The 24,007-nt window shown below is 41.7% G+C and overlaps 1 protein-coding gene across 1 annotated transcript in view; it reads left to right on the plus strand.

The window, feature by feature from the left end:
* Positions 1–1,544: 1,544 nt before the first annotated feature.
* The window catches only part of T265_10559 (hypothetical protein), a gene marked incomplete at both ends in the record, with an annotated part of 113,832 nt that continues 91,369 nt past the window's right edge, over positions 1,545–24,007 (plus strand). Inside the window, 6 exons of the mRNA XM_009176961.1 lie at positions 1,545–1,618; positions 2,891–3,037; positions 4,539–4,698; positions 7,226–7,329; positions 19,890–19,951; positions 21,045–21,293. Of these exons, the coding sequence (XP_009175225.1) occupies positions 1,545–1,618; positions 2,891–3,037; positions 4,539–4,698; positions 7,226–7,329; positions 19,890–19,951; positions 21,045–21,293 (796 nt within the window). The remainder of the gene's footprint in view (positions 1,619–2,890; positions 3,038–4,538; positions 4,699–7,225; positions 7,330–19,889; positions 19,952–21,044; positions 21,294–24,007) is intronic.

Here is a 24,007-nt window from a genome sequence, read left to right on the forward strand (position 1 = left end):
TGGGAACAATGGTTGCTCATATATCCAGGGTCGGAAGCTTGTTCTTGTTCATGCCTCGTGAGCAAACGGCTACGAATCATGTGGGCGTGGAAACGCTCGCCCTACCGATTCCATATACCGAGCGCTGTGGCTTTTATACACGTACGCATGCAACCAGCCGGTACATGTGCGCACCAGTTTAGTCGTTTTCAAATGGCAACAGAGAAACAACCCGGAAGTTTTGTGGAATGAATGGCCAGAATAGATCGGTTGTTGTCCGGTAGAAATCCGAAGCATAACTAGGCTGTTCAGTGTCCTCACGGCAGTCGGTTTCGTGTAGAAAAAAGCACGAAAGCTGAGTTTCCAATTCCAGAGTGATCGTGTGTTGTAGTTGCATAGCTAATTCAACGCGCGAATTAGCTCATTTTTAATAGCGCATGGTGTCACTTAGAAAATCATTCACACAGTAGTTCTAAACTATGTCTACGAACAGAACAACCCCGTACATGCAACCCTCATACGATATAGAAGAGACACACGAGACAGTATTTGTATTACAAAATTCCCCCCTTCAACGAGTCACACCATCTAAACAGTTGCCGGTTCACACAGTAGCTGCAGTGCCTTGTTCTACGCAGTATTAGTGGAATGTGATATTCCACGACCGATTTGGGTGCTCACACATACAACCTGAATCTGATCTCACAGACAATCGCAGGAACTATTAGAATTTCCTTTGCTATGGAACAGGTATGACACTGTGCGATCTAGTTCAGACATTTACCAACAACTTGCGCAAAACGTTTCCAAATAAATCGTCACTTTTGTTGGGTTGGTGACCAATAGCAGAATATGTATCGTGCACAGTATGAACAGGCAACATATAGCAATGCACACGGCCCTCATCCTAATCTCACATTTCGAGTTGGCTTCTGAGTATAGCGGAGCATACACATGAGCGTATTTAATTTTGTTTATTATCCCATTTTCAGGATTTAGGTGAGCATATTGTGAACGGAAGTAGCCACACCTAATTTGGGGTCAATTTGCAGGTCTTGTAGCCTCAGGGGAGATGTTCTGACTTTGCACCAATGATTGGTGCACGTTAGACAATAGTTGCAACACAGTGGATACGTAATTTGGCTTTTGATTGAATGATTATTTTTTAATTGGGTGTTTGTATAATGCGCTCACTTCTTAAGCACTATCGATTGTTTTCGTTGTATATCCCTCTTCCTTCCCAACTTGGGAGATACCAAACTGAATGGGTCAATTACGACTTCAGACAGATGCTTAATACATGCATTTATATATATATATATATATATATATATACGGATGTAAAGTGTGGAATTCAAATTTTTCTAGTCCCACAGGAATGACACAACAAAATGGATGGGGAGGCGAAACGCCGGTATGGTCAAGACAGTTAACTAATTGATTGATTAATTAACAGGAAACCAAGAAGCTCCCTGCCCTTGATTCTGGCACACATCATTCAGACATGCATCTTGTGAACGTTCTCCGGATGTCTGAATATAACTTTTGTCCTTATTTCCGTCTTAATGTGGGACACGCTTGTGTTCACTGACTCACATTACTCAGCCGTTCTCAGTGCGATTTTCCTCCGATCTAGAAGGTAGGTGGTTTACACTGGTGTGCGCTTGTCCAGTCAACAAGCCTCCATCGGGATACCTAACAAAAAGTGTTGACAAGATTCACATTCTTTCAAATAATCGTACAAGGTAGGCTTTTCTGATTCAGTGACGACCACCCAGTTGCGATGCTGAATTCAGCTTTTGAAGACTTTTGTCTCTTGAAGATATGTTAGCAGCACACCACCACTTTCAGAATGTTTGGACTCAACGCTTTATTGTCACTGAATGTCATTTTTTGCAAACCCTGCTACCGATAGATGCATCACTCAGCGGACTGCAGACGGACTGCTTCCGGGCACGCTTTATCCTCGCTTGTTTTAACTGAAAGTGGGAGGCGTGATGTGATTGTTGTACTCATGTAAGGCTTAGATTGACAAATGCACCTTTTCTGAGTAAATACGGTTCTTTTCCTGAATCTATTTGGTCTTGCGAAGATATATCATGAACTAGCAGAGAGAGTGTTAGCTGTTACCGTCTATCCTTCGGTGTGGTCACAGCCTATTCACTGCTCTGTGTCCCTGTACACAAAACCCCAATAGCGGACAAATGATTCTTTTCTAATTAATTCAAACTATCAATCAGCTTACTACCAGAGCACAGGTAAGTATGGAACACCAATTATAGATTAGCAATACACGATGTTGGAAGATGGACTCTGCTGATGAAGGACATCTGTTCATAGGTGTTACTCATGAAGTGATAATGCACCCAGAACAGCGCATTCCCTTTTGCCCTGCGGGGGTTGGTATAGTCATCAAATTTTGGGTGATAGTCCTAAGGATTTTCAGGTTCAGACTGATCATGTATTTGGTGACGGTCTAAAATGCATGTTCTCGTTTCTGAGTTGACTATTGTTGAGAAGAGTGCGTACAACTTAGCAAAAGCAATGTGAAATCGGAAAGGTTTTAAAATGAAAAGAAAGGGAACCAACGTGTGAGTGACAGACATGAAATAAAACATGGGCATCAGTTGAAATCCATAAATTCTCAGAAAGTAACACGACGTCTGCTTTCGAAATATTTTCAGCAAAGGGAGTATGCATTCCTGGTATGGTTGTCAACCGGTGATGTCGCTATCTCTTGCTGGTACTATTGTCAATGAGGACAATGATGAAAGTGTATCGACTTTGACACAATCGTTTCCCTATTTCATCAATTATTTTTAGTCTCTTCTCAGCTAGTGACCTGGAAGCTCGGAGTTCGGTACAAACTAAATCGGTTACGTTGACGGTTGACGTCTACTGTGCATTTTAGGTTTGCAGGTCGTATTGACTTCCATCCTAAAGGCCATGGCACCCTTGCTGCAGATTGGCATCCTGGTCCTCTTCGCAATCCTCATCTTCGCTATCATTGGTTTGGAGTTCTACTCGGGGGTTTTTCACGTGACTTGCTTCAACGAAGGTTAGTTTAAAACAATGGCCTTGTATGGACCGAACTGTTCCCGCAGAAGACGAGTATTTCATCCATCATGGTTGCTTGTTTTCTATCAATTTTTGCTATGTGCTTAATGGTAACTGTCGTTCATCATTCAATACTAACGGATCAACCAAATTAGTGCTTAGCCCAACACCAATGAATTTTTAATAGCAACGGACGGTAGTCTGGGTCATTCACAATAATACAAGTTCGTAACTTTTTCATGCAATCCCAGAGGAGGATAAAACATTCAGCTTGGTGATAGATTAGGAAAGTTTTGATTCGAAACTCACCCAAAACTGCCTGAATCAACCATCTTGCTGCTAGTGTGTTTTAGAAACCAGGTTAAGCAAACGTACGCTCATTTACCATACGAAGTAATGAAAAGACATGATTTTTAGCTCCTTCCTGAAGAGTAAGGCATATTGATCCGCGTATTCGAACTTTGGTGGCGAACATGCTTGCTCATCAAAAAGGCTTCTCATCCCCCCTCAAGAAGAGAGGAGCATCGGTATCATCATTTTTCTGGTTAAAACAATATACCCTAGATTTCAAATCATCATAGATATATCAACAAGCTCGGTTGTTGGATACGCATACGGATTCTTTTAATAAGTTGGGAGAAATTTTCCAGAAAACTCTACATTTGTTCTGCTGTTGTCCTTATGAACACTGCAGCAGTTCCTCTCTACTCCCAGCCTCCATCGATAAAAACCCTTGAAGAAAACAACACGTATGGTGATTCCAAATCTTTTCACGTTGAAAACACAAGTCCTTCTTTTTTGGAAACTTACCTGAGTAACACAGTTTCTCTTCCTTCCAACTACAGAGATCCTCTAGTGATTATAAGTGAAACATCACCCACTACGTGGTGGCAAATACCTTGACAACTATTCAGTCAGAAACAAAATAATGGTAGTTCGAGTCCCTGCTGGTCTTGTCGGTGGTTTGTTCGCTAGATCAAGCCTAAATGGCTAAGTTTCATTCCCCGGAACGATCTAAGACTCGGGATGTAATTGCCGGTTTGTGACAGAAGCCAGCTTGCTTCACTGAAGGCTAATTTAATAAGCCATTTTTCTGTCGTCGAGTAGACCTAGAATCTGCAGGGATCTCAGCTGGATCCCTCTTTTATTTTCTTAAGTATAGAATTCGATGCACGAGGCCGTCTCACACTTCACACTGAGGTTGATTTTTTTAACGAATCACGACAGAACAATCGGACAATGGCAAGCCGAATGACCCTCAGTTAAACGAGTCTTGCAGTATTGCTCATTTGTGCGCTGATCGACCACGAACATGCGAGGGCTCGTTAGGTTCTCTTACCCACTCCCATTTGTCGCACCTTTCCATCATCACAGTTGCCACATTCATTTTTTGTCACTTCTTTATGTTTGGCCCCTGATCTGACAGATAACCCAACTGAACTGCCCAACACAATTCCTAATGCACCCGGGCTGGTGCCTTGTCAGCCACAGGACAACAACAGCCGTCAAGTTGGAGCATTCAACTGTCCGGCGGGCTTTACCTGCAAGGGTTACTGGGAAGGGCCAAATTACGGGATCACTAGTTTTGATAATATCGGCTATGCTATGCTCACCGTGTTCCAGTGCATCACCATGGAAGGCTGGACAGACGTGCTCTATATGGTAAGATCTGAGGACTATGTTTTGCGAACGCTCTTATTGCGGAAATTAAGTCTAGTGGGGCACTCTTAGTAAGTTTTAAAAGCTCATGGCTTTCCATTTCACAATGAGGTTCAAAGTATGAGCAAGAAATGCAATTGGAAAGTTCGTGTTTTCGATCGATTTTTCCGGGGGGTTACCCTTGGTTGATTTTGAATCCCAGCTCATCCCAATTGCTTTGTTTATTAATGATGTGCTGGTAAGGTGAGAAAACCGTCAGGACCGTATTACGCGGATGAAAAAACTGATGTACGCTCGGAAGATGCAAAAATTCTTACTTTTTATGGTTAAATTATATTCCTCAGACATGCATTTGATCAGGCGCCATGTCAAGTCTACCTTAAATTTTCACCGTTCCCGAAGTACGGTCGACCTCGGTTTTTGCAATGTTTTAGAGGCATGGCCTTTGGCATGAACCTATCCCAAGAGTCCGGACTAAACACGGACTATGCATGGCCTTGATTTAACAGATAAAAATGCAGGCTTATGAGTTCGCCATTGCAGTTTTGCTACGCTGGTCCTTCTTCGTTTGCACTTCTCGTTTGCATCGAGTATGAAGTGTCCCGGTGGGTGAACATGTGGCTCAGCAGACACCATAAATGACATTGTGGTTCATCGGCTTCGTTGGATTTTACAGGACAACCCTAAAGCAACTGCAAGCTCACCATAGGGGAGGAATATGAAAATCAGTCAGTTAACTCAAATCGTACAAATTACTTTTATTGTCCTGCTGCTAAACCAGTTGTTTTTCTCCAACCGATAACTGCCAATATGTTTTCACACCTTCAAAAACCTCGAACGTGCCTCCAGACAAATGCAGCTCTAAACTTGATGACCTATCTATTGTTTTACGTACCAGCAGTACATCAGTCTTCCACTAATGTTTCTCTTCTGCAAGGAGCCCCAAGTGTTGTGAATCATGATATGATTGTATTTCTTTTAACAAAAGTCGTGATTCATTTAAGAAACCTAGTTCATTTTCTGTGCTTACGACGTGTTGGGTACTATAGCGTTTGCTGTATTCTCTGTGGGCCAACATCGAACTCAAGAAATTCCATTGGAGTTTGGACTGTAACTGGTTAATCGGTTAACCGGTTACTCACCCTCTTTTCCACCTTATCAGAAGATTCTATTCCAAATCCGTGTGTTCTCCTCAGTGTGAGATCATGATTCTGAGAGTAACTTCGCCCGAATTATTAGTTCATAACAATCTTGCTGGCACTAAAACCTGAGTCTTTGTAGGCCGGTGTTTAATTTCGGTTGACTTCAGCAGCCCTGTCTCAGTTCCGGAAGAAAAGTGACCGTGGATCTTGAGGAACAGAATCCACAGGTGTCATCTATGGAACCAGGTTTAAGCCGGATAATTAGGCATCAGTCGACATGTGGGTAAAATGTCTGGTATCAAGACACCAAAAGTCATTATAGTGACAGGGTATGCCTTCTTTTTTCTTCCATTTACAAATTATTGCAACAGCGTTTCATCTATCAGACGCCTTTCCATGAAACACACATTAAAAAACTGACGACGATTTGACAGAACTAGTCAAGCTTACTTGATATCCTAACAAACACCAAGTAGTTATTTGAATGACTAAACAAACGTAGACAAGGTTTGATCAAATTGACTGCATCCCAACGGGGCCAGACACCTGGAGATACGCCAACTAACCGGGAGTGATGTAACCAACATAATGTGTTCCCTTTCAATCCTACCAGTGAGTAACTGATGGACTGATCAACCAAATTACTCACTGTCTAACTATCATTCTGATTTCTCAGCTCAGCAACATCTTCGGAATTTATGTTTTCTTCGAATTTCATGACACGTTTAAACAATTTTTCTAGTGAACTTCTGTGTTTGAAAGTTTCCGCTAAATCTGTTTCTATTCCGACTGATTCCTGTCTCGGGAGTGTCTCCAGCCCCTCCAAATTTAGCGACCTCAACGTAATGATGCCCCGTCTACTATGACCATGTGTTTTAAAAGGCGTGCTCGTTGATTCAGCCACCTTAGTTTCACTTGTCATGCTAGAGAGTAGACACTGGACTTAAAATAACTGCTAGTATACTGGAAGACTGCTTGCAGTGAAATGAGTTCCACAAAGTGATCGTCCCAGATCCCAAGACCATAGGATTTGTGTTATTTTGTTAGTGAGACCAGTTTGGCAGTCCCCGTGAGCAGTGTTTTTTCGGGAAAACTAACTCGTGTTAAAACTTGTCTTATTCAGTGCGTCCCGGAAGAATCACGTGCACTCTTTTTTTGGACTATGCAGATCATTAATTCACTCACGTATATATACAAATAAAATGTCGTTCTAAATTAGCTACAAATAATTTTTATTCGAAAATTTATAGTATTTCTTTCAGGAGAAGCATCAAGTATGAATCCAGAGTTGGATAGTCCCTGTCAATCTTTTATCCAAAAGCTCTACGTGCCCCTCTGCTATAACCAGACTACGGTCAAACTATACTTTGTGTCTTTCTACATTTTAGACCAATCGAGCCTACGGTCCACGTTTTAACTGGATCTATTTCATCCCTTTGATTGTAATTGGCGCCTTCCTTCTAATCAACCTGGTGCTTGGTGTACTCAGCGGGTGAGTTACCGGCTAGCCACAGTGTTACTGTGCATATCGCCGCTCAGAGACGTAGCATGCTTTGATAGATCATGAGAAATAGATCAGCAAAAATGAAACTAAGGCACGTTCTTGGAGTAACTGAAACTAAACTCACGTGTTGCTTTTGGGAATGTCATAGATACGTGAATGGTTTGGTCTAAAAGTTTGAACAGACTATTTTCTTGGTAAAAACTGCTTCTAAAGTTGATAAAAACTCATGGGCGATCCAGACAGATTCTATCTTTCTTGAGACGTAGGTTTCTGTTTTACCTGAACACCAAATTTCAGGCGATTGACGAAATTCGTTCAGTTGCAAATTAACCTGGTGTTGACGGGGCCCAACTCAGTTTCTTGTTTGTGATGTGAATGCATTTCACCGAGCGCATAAAATTTCGTGCTTAGCTGTGGTATGAGCTGGGTTAAAATTAGGGGACTACACCAATCTGTTAAACTCCATAAAGGGTGAAACCTGCATCGCACAGTCGACTGGTTTTCAGCAACCCTATGAGTAGTGTGTTCTGTCAAGAGAATGTACTTCGGTATTTCAAATATCTTGCCAAGTGAAACATGAAGTTGTCGATATGCAAAACAGTTAGCTTGAGATCATCATAAACGGGAGAGGAATTGGAATCTTTCACAAATAACAGTTTAACTTCTGGATGAATTCACTTGTCAGTAAATACTGTTTTGAAATACTGTTTGAAATACTGTTTTTGATAACTAGTGTCACAAAGCTTTCTGTTGTTGTTGGTTGTTTGTCTGACTATTGGTAGATGGCTGCAAAGCATCAAATGTACACCAGTGTTTTTATACTGTGCATTGTGCGACGAGGATCCAGTACATCTAATAGAGGAAAACCTTTGCCCAGCATTGGTGAACCCGTTAAAGTTAAAGCATCATTCGCGGTTGAACTTGAGTGAAAGAAGCTTGATCTCTGGAAAGTTTCAAAACAATTTAGAGCCATTGTACATTTAGTCCAAGCCAAGTTAACAACGCATTCCTAATTGTCCAGGCATTCATTTTTTCGACCGAATTGGGATCCCAAAACAAATCAGTAGGCCTTTACTCGACTTAGGTCCAATTTACTGAACCTCCAAACTATCGATTTCCACCTCGGTTAAAATTTATTGCGTCAAACTTGAATTTATTTGTCTTGAGTTCAGGTGCTTCCATTTATTCCAGCCTTTGGTTCTTCGGCCGCAGTTTCACCGATAAATTAACCCTTTTTAAAATGAACTGTAAATCATTCACTCCAAGCGTGAAGTTGTGAGATAAACCTGCAGCTCATTACTGTTTTCGCGCACGCAATGCTGGTTACATAATGCACCGTTTCTTAGTTGACGTTCCCGGTTGAGTTCCTCTAGTCAGTCTTTATTGAAAATGTCGGATAAATTCGTTTAGTCATGTGATAAAGTTGTTTGTAGTGCTATTTAAGTACGATTTTTGACAGCGGCGAAGGCTTGCGGAAAGCGGCAACAGATGTACTTGACTAGGACTCATTCTTGTCATCGCACTCCAAAAGAAAAATAGGCCGGCGTAAGCGGTGGCAACTTTAAAAAGCGCGCGAATATGCATAACAGTTTCACAATGTAAGCGTTTCAACAGTCAGTCCATGGATGATTGACATGCGCCCCCAAGCCACTCGGTTGGTTTGTTACGGCTCAGCGTCAGACACGTGTACAAACCTACACAGGCAAGATTTCTCCCTCAGAGGGTTCATAACACTGGTACATTGTGCGCCATCATGTGACTTGATAGTTTAACTGTTCCACCTGTCAGTGTTCGTACGAGAGCTACTTCAGCTGAGACATGAGACAAGTCTAGAGGTGTCCGGGAAATTCTGTAGAAATCTGACGAAAAAGTCTGTCGTTCAACTATTCTAGGTAGTCATAAATATGACAAGAAATGTTACCTAGTGAAAAGCGTAGGTAAGACCGACAAATTACAATGCATCAAATTAGGAAGATCCAGGGTACAAATTAAAGCCACGCAGCTGTTGGCCCGGGTACACGGGGAATTGTGCATAAGAATGGCTAAGTGGCCAGACACGAGGTCCTCAATCACTAGATGTAAGGTATCGGATTTCGGATATTGGGTGTGTTCCTCCACTACTGACACTGACCGAGCAAGATGGACGAACTCCGTAACAAATGAGTGGTGGACTACGCGTTACTGTCTAATCATCTGAGATTATGTTAAGGATGAAGATGGTAAAAAATTTTTTCTGTGAATGGCTAAGTGGCTAGACACGAGGTCCTCAAACACTAGATGTAAGGTATCGGATTTCGGATATTGGGTGTGTTCCTCCACTACTGACACTGACCGAGCAAGATGGACGAACTCCGTAACAAATGAGTGGTGGACTACGCGTTACTGTCTAATCATCTGAGATTATGTTAAGGATGAAGATGGTAAAAAATTGTTTTCTGTGATAGTTCATTCCAAGTGAGACATCAGCAGTCTATGATGCTCATGTGAGAGGATGAGTTCAAATGTACAAAAATAGACAGAGTGCATGATTCAGTAGGTCAGAGTCAAATAAATTTGGTCAACACCAGGAAAGTGCATGAGTTGTCAACTTTGGGAGCGTGAAATGCTTCTCTTGATGAGATAAAAGGAGCACAGACTAAAAGGCAGAATGCAATCCAACCTCACTCCTCGGTCGATTTTGAGATCGGTAGATTTGGTTCCTCGGGCACATAATCGGGATTTTCCGGTAAAATGATGAAAACTTGTGATGTAGACGGCACTGTTCGGAAGGCCAAGGTTTTGGGGAGTTATCTAGAGCGTCCTTGAGTCTGTGAAATCTCCAAACAGAGCGATTAAATTGTTGTTTGCTTTCCGGAATTTTTTGCAGCTGATGTCTGCCAAGATAGTCAGTCACACTCAGACCAATTTTGTGCGAGCGTTTAGCCGGTTTAGCAGAATGCATTCCAGGATCCCAATGAAAAGGGTGCTACCTCGGTAGCCGTTCCCCTTATTGTAAATGACATAATTGTGGAGCACCTGAAGTGCATTGGAACATTCCCACTGTAAACCAGACTTCGTCTGTTTCCCACCGTGAATGTGTGAGCAAATAATCTGTTTTCTCTGGTAATCTTCCCATTTTGTAGTTCAGTTGTTGCCGTTCGACACTCAGTTTTTGTCCACATGATTTTACAACGAGGACGTTCGCCTCACAGCTCGTTACAAGGTATTCAACGGAAGAAATAGTGCTGATCATCAAATTCTTCCACAAAATGCAATTCTACGTATCACCGGACTGCACCGTTCTAGGATGACAAAGACTCGCGGCAATGTTTACTTTTTCCCAAACACCACATTTTATCATATGTTTCTTCGAGTTCAAAAAACCGGAAGTCCACTCCACCTAAAATGTGTTTTTATTGCTACCATGCTCTACTTTAGAGTCTCATAAGTAAAGATGAAAATCACACAACCGAAGACAGCTTCATCCAAGGAATCTGCTCACAAGTTTTCTGAAAACTCTCCGACAGCCCACGATCGATTTCGACCTTTTTAAGCCTCACCATGTGGGCGCAGTCCCGAGTCTCAATCAGTCTTATGTACTACTTAAACTCAAAGGGGACAGATCTCGACAAACACACTCATCTGCATATCAACTGAGTTTTCACGGGAAACCCAGTCGAATCACTCGTTTATGATATTCTTGAACTGAATGTGGTGCACTAAGGCCACCTTATGCTTCAGGTTGTACGATCCTTGAGGTTCCACAGTTTACTTTCTTAATGAAAAAATTTTGGTGATGCCTGTGCATGTAACCTGTCCGAAACAGACTTGAAAGACCGTAGGTGCAATTTTCATCCACTAGTTTATAGTAGAGTTTTTTCTCAATCCCACGACGTGTCTTCTAGTTGATATCCGGGAACTATTAACTGTAAACTAACAAGATAGATCAAACTATACATGTCTTCATTTGCATCAAAACTGACATCTGTGACTTACAATAGTGTCAGCTCGGTTCACCAGGCCTTAATATACCGTGTCTATAGTTAATTTTCAAAGAGACTTGGCATTGCGCACAAATACCGGTGGAAAAAAGCCCAGTCACAAACCCACATAGGAAAAACTGGGTGATTGCTTGTTTATTAGCGTCTGGTTGTGCTACTTCTAGTTGTCTACCCTCTCCCTGTCTCAATCCCTCCCCCACCACGCGTCCCTCCAAGGACTCTAGATCAACGGATTCCGTGTGACACTGACAAAAAACATCAATAAATCATTCGCTAAGACTATACAAACGCGAACATATGCGAAAGCTGACTGTTTTTGCTCCCAAGTCTAAATTTGGTGAACCTGTTTATGACATTACCATTGTTAATCAAAATTCATCAAGTGCTACTCGGTCAACAAAACTGGGGTTCACATTCAGACTATTTTCCAGTAAAATTTTGCTATTTAACTCGCCTCAGATGTGAGCAATATCTGACGTTCTCTATGTGCGCTAATCAGAGATTCACGAAGTTCATTGCATCGTTTCTGGGCATCTACTATGCGATGAGTCCAGACAGGTGTTCAGGGAAACTGTGCCGGCTAATTTCGGCTGAAGTGGACGATGACCCTACATGTATGGGATATGTTTTTACTCGCAGAAGGGTAAGCGAACATTCCGAGATTCCAACCGAGATTTCGGCTTGCGAATCGAGTCATTCTCTATTGGGAATCCGAAAAGTATTTTATCACTGTTTCCTTCCTTGCTGGGAGCTTTCGACATGGCAGATTCCATGAATATTCATGGCCGCGACCTTCTGCTTCGTATTGTTCGGCAATGAATGTCTAAACGCCAGTGAATAGCCCTCGGCTGCTGATGAAATACGGGAGTGGGGGAACGGGATTCAAGGGTGTTCGCACTCCTGCTCTTGACATTTCAGGTGTCAGTCACTTCCAACCTATGTGAGGAAGTTCACTCGTTCCATGCCTGTCCTTTCAGTAACCATTTTCTCTGAACTCTCCCCTAGAATTGCAACGTTTGGCCATATTACATAGATAAGGCATGAAAATCCCGGAGAGCAGCGAAGTGAGAATTCACCCCAAAGCATTCTCAGTATATCTGAAAAGTGTAACCTTGAAGCATTAAACGTTCTTCTTGATTTGGATGACCAAGGTGTTTGCCCCCAGTATTTTCATTTTGCACCATAAAACTGGAGTCTGTTAACTAAGAAATTCGAGCCGGTTTTTGGAACAAAGTTCTTGCATGGCAGTTAGAACCGTTGAGACGGAGTAATCCATCATATGCTTTGTCCATGTGCCCATCACGTTTGACCTTAAACTGGATTATTAAGCATTGACGGTTTAAGACTCAAACAGTAGCACTGAACAGCTAACTGGAGACAATTTATAAACACGGGAATATGTTATTCTTGTTCCGCCAAAAGTCCTTTAATTTTGCATCTGGACTTTGGTTTAGCAAGCAAACGAACTCCACTTAAATATTTCTGAAAATTCGGTGAACTGAGTAGATTTATGGGTAGAATGTTGTAAGTCGTAATATGGGCCTGGACACACGTATGCAAATTTTCGTAGGACAGACTGGAAACAACCACAAATGAAGTGTGAATCGGGATACTAGGCTTGGGCAGTGAGTTGTACCACACAGTGTTACACAAGACGTCGATGGCATGCCACTTGTCATTTGTGGAGACTAGTAGTTGCTAACGCAACAGTTTGAATAATCAGGGCAAACCAGCAACACCAAGGTATGCAATCATCATCTAAACCATCAACAGTAAGACATCAGTGTTCAACACCGATGCCTGCCATACAACCATGATTTATTTGAGAGCCTTATTGTGAAGGACAAATCAGCAGCGAGACTATTTTGCAAGACTCATCGAATAACTTGGAACCTATTATCATGATTTATCAATCGGCACTTACCTATGATTTAAATAAAAAAATCAGTGTGCTGCTGATGAACATCAGTCCAGTTCTCGACAAGTCTTGGTGAAGTAGAATCCTCACAATTGCTGATGTAGACGTCGACCACTGGAACACAAAGCTGACTGGTGAAAAGACAGCCACACACTGTGTACAAAAAGACGGACCTGAAAATGCTTACTCTTTCCAATAAACCCCCAAACTCAATAAACATTCTTGGACGTATTTTTCGGATCTTCAGAATGTAAACTGACAGCCTGAAATCAACGAAGCAACGCCGTCGTCAAACACACCGAAACTTTCAAATTCCATTGAGGGATACCTGCCGACATATTGTTTCCTACCAGTTTCTACTCGTAAGAAGACGAAGGCCTTCGCTGCTGAGATGTTAATTAGAAAACACCAACTGAACAGGGACAGAGAAGCACCAATACACATGCCTATCTATGTTTGTTCATTTGTTACTTTTTGTATCAAGGCGAACCAGAGTCTACCCACATCGGTTTTCATCATATTAGTGGAAAACTCATTGTCTGACATGAACTTAGCCAGGGAGTTTCGGAAGCCGCTGGTTCAATCTTTGGGTTCCGGCAAAAGAAAATTTCAATGCAAATACCCGATATTTTGACCTATTGTGTCGTGTGTGCAGAACGTTTACCTGCGGGTTTCGATGCGTTTGTCTCTTTTGGCGATTGTCTGGAATCTTAGAACCAAGATGAAATCACGATGCGACCTACACTTACTTGTGGTTGCTAGTTTGTAAATGTGCGTCATTTATCTTAGTCCTCTCCAGTGAGTAATTGCTATCCGAACTTAAACTAACTGCGATATTTTGTAGGGTGAACTAGAATTTGGAAAAGACAAAGTCATCCGTTTTAATTATGCTATCCTGTTTGCACGGTCAGTGACTTTCCGTAGAAAAATCTCAACTGACATGGTCGAAAACGTGGGATCCACCAAAAAGTTTGAATTACAATTTGAATAACGTGCATCGGCCAGTAATCGTTGTTGATAAAAAATATTCAACGTAATTCCTTAAACTGTGCTACTGCAGCGGTGAACGAAAACTCGTCAGTGTGCAAGTTTTTTGAACGTGGAAATATAATCTATCGAACATCCAGACAGAGATGTACTATAAATATTCTTCGAGTTGACTAAAGTCATATGAGGAAACAACAAACCGAGACAGTAAACTTATTCTTGTTCGGCTATCAGCTAGTTAAAACTGATAATATCTAAAATACCATGCTCAACCTGGGAGCTCATTCTTGATTGTTTGAGTTTGTCAACAACGATAAGATGAGTATCTTTCAGCATATGGAGTCCCACCCTGTTTGGATTAACAAACACAGAAAGGGCAATTGTTTATTTAACTCCGAAAAAACCGTTGGTGACATTTTCGCTACTAACAGAACTGAACTGATAGACAACTCAAACACCTAAGCAAATTTGTGTTCGTCTTGATGACTGATACCCAAGGTCAACTATCTCAAGTGGAAGTTCAAATTCTACGAATTACTCCGTTTATCTCCAGTATACAACCAGCTACAGGGTAATTGCAGAGGCACCAATGGAGTTTTGTGGCAAAGTGATTTTTGGGAACTGAACTTCTCAAAGGTGTTAGCTTCCGGTATAAACTGCCGACTTTCCAATGTGTCTCCAGAGCAACTATACCAAGTAGCAACATGGGCGACCGCTAGTTGTCGTTTAATTTGGTATCATTTGTTTCGGAATTAGTCGATTAAAAGGCACTACTGTGACACGCGGGCACAGGCAGATAGTCATTGCCGAGAAGATGAATGAAAATGAATTAACAAGTTAAAACCAATTCGGAGCACACACAGTTTTGGCTGCTATCCTATTCTCCACTGATCCTTATTTCCCCTCGTGCGGTAGAGTCTCGTGCAGACTAAGTTCATTTATTTTTCACCCATTCAATGAAGCTCGAATTGACCGGTTGTCTACTGAATTCGGGAAGCCAGGAGGCCGAGAGTAGCATACCTTTCTCCGAAACAACGTTCACATTGAGATCAACCTCTAGTGCATTGACAGTCAAAACAATCGGCCGAAAAACGTCCTGCAGAAAAAATAGGGTGAGGAGGAAACGTTTCGGGGCCTCAGAGAGAAGGCAAAAAACTAGCAAACGTAGAAGTTTACTGTCTAGCTCTTCCAAAAGAAGACTATTGTACCATGACATAGAGTAGTTTCAGAAACCAAAAAACAATTGGACTCGTGTGTGAATTTTCATAGGCTCGCTGGAACCGTAAAACGTACAAACCTAGCCGTCTGATAGTCATTCAGGAGTCGTCCAAAAGTCGTTTTCATGCGACTGAACAGAGTTTCGAGAAAAAAACACTGTGCGGCTATACTAAGACAGTGCACGCTTCCTTTCTCTGAAGTTCCGTAAAGTTCACACTGGCACTGATTTCTAGGAAAGGTGGGACAGCGTTACAGTGCTTTTTGGTATTCCGAGAGTAGGTGATGACCATCTCAAGATGAGGCAGAAATCCGAACACCTAAATTCGCTCTATTACCCACAGTACTAGTCATACTTTTGAAAAAACTCGACTGGTTTAATCCGATTGCACACCATACATTTTACTAACGGGAATACTATTCTTGCATCGCAAGCGATAGTCACTATCTGGAATATGCTTGAAGGGATGATCGTCCATACACCTTACAATACACAGTAGTAAAGGTAATCAGCTATTCGATGTACATGCTCATATTTTGATAAGTACAAACCTGAAAAGTTTGCATCGACATCAGCCATCCGACAGACATCTTGTAACCCGCGGTAGTTGAGTATGGTAAAGTAAACACGAACCTTCTAGATGGTCGTCATTTTTTCATTCCAGATCTCATTAGTTTCGTTTAGTAAAGAGCACGAAACGGCGAAATGATGCGATTTCGGTTGAAACTATGCTTTCCTGCCGTCAGGAGCCCTAGTTAAAGTTTCAGATCGAAATGAGATAGTGGTTAGCCAGTGCCTCGAATATACAACTTTATAGAGGATAGCAAACTGTATTCTTATTTAGTCTTCAAATTTATAGATTTGGGCTCCACAAGAAAGAATCTGACGTTTAAAGCTGATACAATAATTGGCTCCGTGATTTTCTCCCCCAAACTGTGTAGTTTTCGGTTAAGTCAGAGACCGAATTGGGTGTGTTTTTATGTTTCCTGTTTTCGTAAGAATTATTGATAACTTGATATAATAAGTGCATAGTCAATGATTAAAAACAGGATGATCACACAGTAGAATCTATTTAGCGTAGATTTACCCCCTCTAGAACTAGTTTGAAGAATACTCCTGAGAGTGAATTGTCACCCGCATGCTCTGTAACGCATTCATCTTCCAGTGCGTCCATTTGGGGAACATTTTTGCATGTGAAACACCTCCAATAAAGGATCATCAATCAAGGTGCCGCTCCATAATCTGGTTAGTTATGGTAATTCCGCTGTACAGCTGAAATTGCAAGCTCCCAGATTTGGATGTTTGATCACTGTATGACATTGGTCTTAGTGACTGTGATACGATTCTTGTACAAGGGACAAGACTCGTTCACAACCCATTGTTTTATTGAGCAATGGACTAGTGAACAATAGGCTCAAAATGATGTTTCCTCCCTCACATGAATGACTTGTGACTGTTCACTGTGCGTAACGCTTTGTACGTTGGGCATTGTCCGTTCAGATCTACACCATTCATGTGGAAACTGCAATCATAAAAAAACTTGAGGAAATGTGTCCATGTTTGAAAACAATAAAATATAAGCCAACTTAACGAAAAAACGGTTTTGGATTAGCTGGATTTAAAGCCATTAACTAATTGCACCAACTACAACATATCATATATAATGAAGGTAGGGGTATTGTTATCTAGACGTAACACACTAATCACAAGTATGCTGAAAAACCTCCAACAGCGCAAGACCGGTTTCGTCCTTCCTAGGGCTCATCAGAAGGCTCAGTCCCCAAGGGTCTGTCACCCTTATGTTCTACGTGAACTCAAATTGCACGAAATTCAACAAACACACATTTGCTCACTAATCTGGTTTTCACGGGTGATTCATCTGAATCCCAACAGAATCCCTCGTTTATGGTTGTCTGCTTCAAGCTGAATGCGCTGCATCAGGCCACCTCATTTTTCAGTTGGTAGGATATTCGAGAAATCGCAATGCGTGGTTGCCTCGACTTAACACAAACCACCATAGATGAGGGTTTCAGCTGCATTCGATTTAGTCTCCTATTGTGTGCGAATGATAACACTTGTCAAATCTGTCCAACACGGGTTCAAGTGGAACGTAAGTTCAATGGACATTTGGGGACTGCTCCTACCTGATGAGCCCCAGGAAGGGCGAGATCGTTCATTGGCTGTCCAAGAGCTTCAGCTACCTCATGAGTACTGCGTTATGTCTATACTCCTTGTTTTTTGTGACATAACTTCTATGCGTGTGATTCATGGTCAGAGTCATCCGATTTCTAAGTGCCAGTTATTGTTGATTGCTTGTCTTATGTCAGTCGTCCCACGGACTATTTATTCACTGTGATGCAACATCAACTTAGGCTATTTTCCCGAGTTGTGCAGATCAAATTAACTGCAGCAGCTAACGGCTGATTAGTTAGACAACATGACTTTTGACTAAGAATTGGATTGCCTGAAGCTGTTCTTTCATATTCATTGAATCCATTATGTAACTCCTTTCACATCTTCTATCCCCTTCGATGAACTGTCAGTGAATTTGCCAAAGAAAGGGAACGCGTGGAAAAAAGACGTGCGTTCCTTAAACTGCGCCGTCAACAACAGTCGGATCGGGAATTGAATGGTTACTTGGATTGGATTCAGAAAGCTGGTGGGTGAACTAATAGCCCATACTAATGATCTTCTAATCGTCATCTACCACCGGGTTGGAGAGCTTCCGCAGCTAGGTCGAAGTCACGTAAAACTGGGCTCGGTTTTTTTTAATCTAAGTGTCCATTTGTTTTTAGTACGCTGTTTGTTTGAAAAGAACCAAATTAGCCAAAGACTTATTTATAGAACTGTGTTAGCAATGAATTTAATGTAACAGGATGTCAGACAACAGCGCCATGCTATTTGTCATTACGATCAGGATTATGTTCAGGCTTTGGATTGGGTCCAGAACGCTGGTTGACATTCCACCGATCGACCCAAACTTTGGTACTCAGGCTTCTGATAGATGTTGGAACTTACAGTAGTATGATTCGAGAGTTTGTAGTTTTTTAAACCCCGCTTGGGCGGTTAGATGTAAATTGTAAATGGAAATTAGAATTTCTGCTCAAAACCATCAAGTCATCCATAAGCAGAGTACCGTAGTTTGGTGAACAGGAACAATCTGTAGTGTGACTAGCGGACAGCTTTATGAGATCTTTTCATGTATGAAAAATTGTGACCTAGACTATTCCAAGATGCATTCGCTATACATTAGTAATCGGTCGTTAAATTCATATCAAGGAATCTCATGACCTGGGGCAGGGTGAATTTATCTTGCAATCAATTGATCCTCAGATCAGGTTTGATTGCATAGTTGAATAACTTGGCCATTTCCACAGCTAAGCTCACTCAGTGGACCTTGGGTGTCTTAGTTAAACATCTGCGATTTCGAGAATTACCTTTCCAGGAGCTTGTGATTTCTTGATGTCATTCATGAACATGTGTACGTTTAAACCCGCATAGCTATTGACCTGTCAACAAAGGGCGAAAGATGCTACAAAAAGTTTCTGTGCTTTTGGGGCTGCGCACTTTTTGAGATTAGACCTACTTGACTCATCCTGCACCTGGCTAATAACCTCGGAGGATGTGGTGGATAACCACTTTCACCAGCTTACATCACGAATATGCATGAAAATAAACAAAGTGGATGTTACCACAGTGCCTTATTTAAGCAGATCAAAATAGTTGCACGACAATTAAAGTTCGCTTTTTCAAGCTGGTATCGTGGTGACCATCTGTCACATACAATGCCATTTATGAGAGTACCTATGCGTATTGCACTGGACCCCGAACCTGTTCTTTTTCTCTGACAAATAAAAACCTCATTTTACAATGAAAAATCGCTCTGTTCACCCAAAGTATTAAACACTTGTTGAGGTTACTTTCATCGTGGTCGGGTTTCATTCAAGAAAGCTCATGGCTTACAAGAAATTTTATTTCAGTCTAACCCCGTTTTTGATCTCATAATTGCCAACCCAACGTACTCGACCCATAGAAATAAGCTAGTTTAAAAAAAACAATTTGAGATCCATTATAACAGCGCGCAGTTAGGAACGGGGCTCCAATCAAATCAGCTGGCAGTCCAGGAAAATTTGTTGACAGATTGATTCAAAACAGTCAAAGGTTTTTGGACATGTACTCGACCGTCATTATCAAGAGATCATCCAATCAAAACCGGGTAATGCATTCCACTTATCTGACGTGCTAGAAAAGTAATGTTTCACGCCGATTAATCACCATATACGGGACAAACCCGAACTAACTCAACTGTTCCGGCAGGCTGGTTAGCAATGCTTTGTGTGAATGAATACAAATTGCACTGATCATCTTCATTTACATTCAAGTTCCATTTCTCAACGCTCCTAATGGCTGGTTCAAGCTATGTTTTCCCTAATTTCCACGTTTTTAGAGGAGAAGTGATTTTGGCAGAAGAACAAACTTCCTTCGCGGAAAAACTTCGCATCGTAAAAGGTAAGTCATCTTCTTGGGTCTGTCGTCAAACAATTTTGAGCTCAATCTAGGTCGAACGTCATCCGACAAGTACTTGCAGCTTGTGACCGATTCACAGAGTCATCAACTTACATGGACTAATCCCGAGTCCGTGATAGGAACATTCGACTCCTATGCAATAAGCAATATTTTCTGACGTCATTTTTCGCTCACAACCATCTTAACTATTCATCCATGAATTTAGAAACCGTAAAGTATTAAGTTATGTTGATTTTGGCAATGGTTTGAGTTTGCTTTGTTCACCGGGAATCATTCAGGCAAACTGACTACGGAAAGACTGATTAACGATAAATAGGATGTTCAACGAAGTGTGAAACCGTTGGAATGCCCAAGTATGACGGAAAGGCACAAACCAACGCACAGCAGAATAAGGACAATGAAGGAATAGTACACAAGAATACAAAAAATATATACGAGCGAGCACATACCCTTAAAACTCGGTAATGGAATAACGTCGTGCTAGCGCCTGGGTATTTCGACCAATCTGTGTATTTGCTGTTTCAATGTGGGCTGAGTGGAAAGTGATTGAGCTAGGACGGGTACTTTCATCCTCTTCGTAAGAATGAATAGTGCCCAGCTATATTGTCTGTGATAGGCTGTCAGAAGTCAATGACAGCTACTTCTAATTTGCCTTCCGGCCTAGGTTGTTTGGTACGAGGTTCAAAGCATAACAACCGTTTAAACGAAGTCAGACAAATTTCTAAATCTGGCATCGTATACATTCACTATTTAACTGATCACCTCAACGACCGACCCTAAAATATCCACTTTTAAACACAAGTGCACACATGTCCAGGTGCTTTATCCAAAGGGCAGTTTCACTGTGCTGTCGATTTTTATTCATTTGTATTCATTTCTGATGACAGAACGTAATCAGAAACAATACACCTGCTTATCCCTTTTGCAAACTGAGCAAAAGGCCAGTAGTGTACACTGCCTAACTTCTCGCCCATGATGGGAGAGATAGATTGGTGGCTTTGTTGCAGTATCAGAAAATTTAGGCTGGCGAGAGAGAAACTTTGGCTTGGATTGTTTTTATCAGAACCATTGACAGGCGGTGCTTTGAAGTTCATGCACCACGGCGGAAGTAGCCTCACATTTCGGGACAATACAAAACCAGGCATGAACCAGACTACTGACTGCCGATCGCTCCGTTATTTCTTGCTTTGTTTACCCATGGTAAAACATAGAAACTTCCTTTTTCAACAACAACAAGCACGCAAACGGGCCGAAAAACTTCGTCGGCGGTCCAACGATGCTGAGAAGCAGCAGGTTGCCAGTGAACTCGAAAGCTTTGAAGCAGGTAAATACCATTTCTAATTTTTAAAGAACATTTGAGACAAACAATGGTTCGATACACTGTAACATTTCACAAGGTGCCGACTTTCTGAATCTGACCGTAGAGAAAACCATCTTTCTGCATGTTTACGTGAGAAACCGGTGAATTTGCGGGTAATTTCGTGGCAGTTTCATCCCTATATACTCCAATCTCGTTTACCATGCTCTCTGTTCAGTAGGTGCATATCTGATAGCACAGAGGGTGCTGAATTAACCTCACTGTATTCCTCAAGTTGTCACTATTCTAAACGGATCCATGGCTTTCGTAGGCATTGATAAAATTTCCACTCAACGAGACCCTATTGGTCGATACACTGTAACATTTCACAAGGTGCCGACTTTCTGAATCTGACCGTAGAGAAAACCATCTTTCTGCATGTTTACGTGAGAAACCGGTGAATTTGCGGGTAATTTCGTGGCAGTTTCATCCCTATATACTCCAATCTCGTTTACCATGCTCTCTGTTCAGTAGGTGCATATCTGATAGCACAGAGGGTGCTGAATTAACCTCACTGTACGGCGATCTACAAATATTTATCGAATTCAGGCCGGACAAGCTAGTGCTTCACGTTTTATCCTGCATTGATACTCAACTGCAGTAATGCATAGTTATCAGACACTCTGCTTTCCGGAACCTCTATGCAATTCATCCATTCAACAATTTGTCTTCTCTGGGTTCCACTTTTCTCGCCATGTTTAGCTTAATTGCTAGAGGACATATCCGATTCATGCTTGGGTATGTATGGAAGTGCTTAATCGCTGATCCAGCCGTTTGCATAGTTTCTCTTACAACCTTACAATCATAATTTCGGGACACATTTTTTACTAAACGTCGTCAGTATTTACCCACCTTATACTAGGTAAAGACGATACCAGTTCATGCCAAGAAAATAGACTTGAATGTGTTAGAGTATGGTGCCTCTATTAACATCATCAGCATTTTACAATATAGAGCTGCCAGAGGAGTACCCTATAACACGCAAGTTTGTCTTTTCACTCTTCTTCTGATGACAACGTAATAAGCTGAATCCGAGTTTAAATCGAAGTACCTGTAGAAGCTATCCGAGGACTGGACCACAAATATGGGCCCTCAAAGGGTGCTTTTGCTTCAAAAAATCTCAGCATTTGACAGTTGGTGGCTTTTCGGGAGCTCACATTACCGTTATTCGATGAAGCATACTTGTGTTTTTATCCCTGGTTGTGACCTCTTTCCAGGAACAGTGTTTAGAATTTGGAAATTACCACAGCATAGCGATAACCCACCGAAACTATCCGGGCCAGTGTGGTATTAGAGCAGATTCAGAAGGCTATCAATCAACCACAGCGATGCACATTTTGGCTGATGAGACTCATATTGCTGGTTGTAAGCCTGTTTGTGTTGCGGGCATTTGATCAAGGCCTAGTGACTGGCGCCTACTGGATTTGACGTAAGCTGGTCACAACAATGATCTGCAATTGAACCATGCCTGGCAGTTCGTCTACAAGTCGTGTACTTTCCATCCCGCCCACTTTAGCAGTTGCAACAGTAAACAACAGGTCATACGTTATGCGAAGAACAGGATGATATCTCACCCTCAAACTCGGGAATTTTGTGAAGGTTTCATTGCGTCAATTGTCGTATTCCAGCAGTGTCTATTTGATTCCCTTAAGAAACGCATGTAGATCTTAGAACATCATCGATTGAGAGCAGGCAATCTTGTTGTGCTTCAGACTATATACACTTCTCACTCGACCGGATTGTATTCCCTGCTCCTTAGGTTGGGGGAACTGACACTTTGTGGCCATGCGTCTTACCATACAGAAGGCGAGTTAGTCACGCTACTGATCAGCGCTCGTCGCCAAACGGTCAGGTATTCACACTTTGGCCGAATGGTCACGGGTTCGAAACTTTGTATTTTTGTGAGATTCTTACTGCTGCTGCTTCCCAATAAGGATTGAGTAGTTGTACAATGTCTCTCGGCATTTCGCAATAAATCTAATTTACTTACACGACAAAATTTCAGTTAAAAACATTGACAAGAAGTTTGTTTGACGATCCTAATACTGCTTGGAATTTTGCATAACATTTTATGGGTTGTAAAATAAAGTCATCAGCCTCGTACTGGGTCGGGCTTCACATTAAGCGCTATAAGATAGTAGGAAACAATGTGAATATCTCGAGGATACAATGATTTAGACATCACGAAGCGCTGTTATCAATTTTGCAACAACGCTTTGGAGTAGAGTCCAACCATGTCTCTGGTCAAAACGCATACAAACGTAAATGTGGATGTAGCATATATTTCCATGGATCTGTTTAAAATTTCAACGTCCCAGGGTTGCTTCTCCTTTTCACATCGTAGGTTTTCTGGACAGTAAGATTATGGCGTACTAATGGTGTCATCCAACCTGGTAATAGAATCTTTGCAGAATGATGTCCAACCCAATGAATATCTGTCATTCTGTCGCAGTTGTGCACTAAGCGTAAATGACTGATTGGTCTCTCAGTATGATCGGTCATTCCTCTAACGGCCATTCATATTGTTTTGTACTGCCTGGTCAGCTCAGTAATAAATATGAATGGCCGTTAGAGGAATGACCGATCATACTGAGAGACCAATCAGTCATTTACGCTTAGTGCACAACTGCGACAGAATGACAGATATTCATTGGGTTGGACATCATTCTGCAAAGATTCTA

Source organism: Opisthorchis viverrini, assembly GCF_000715545.1.
Source record: "Opisthorchis viverrini unplaced genomic scaffold opera_v5_384, whole genome shotgun sequence".
Taxonomy (NCBI): Eukaryota; Metazoa; Platyhelminthes; class Trematoda; order Opisthorchiida; family Opisthorchiidae; genus Opisthorchis; species Opisthorchis viverrini.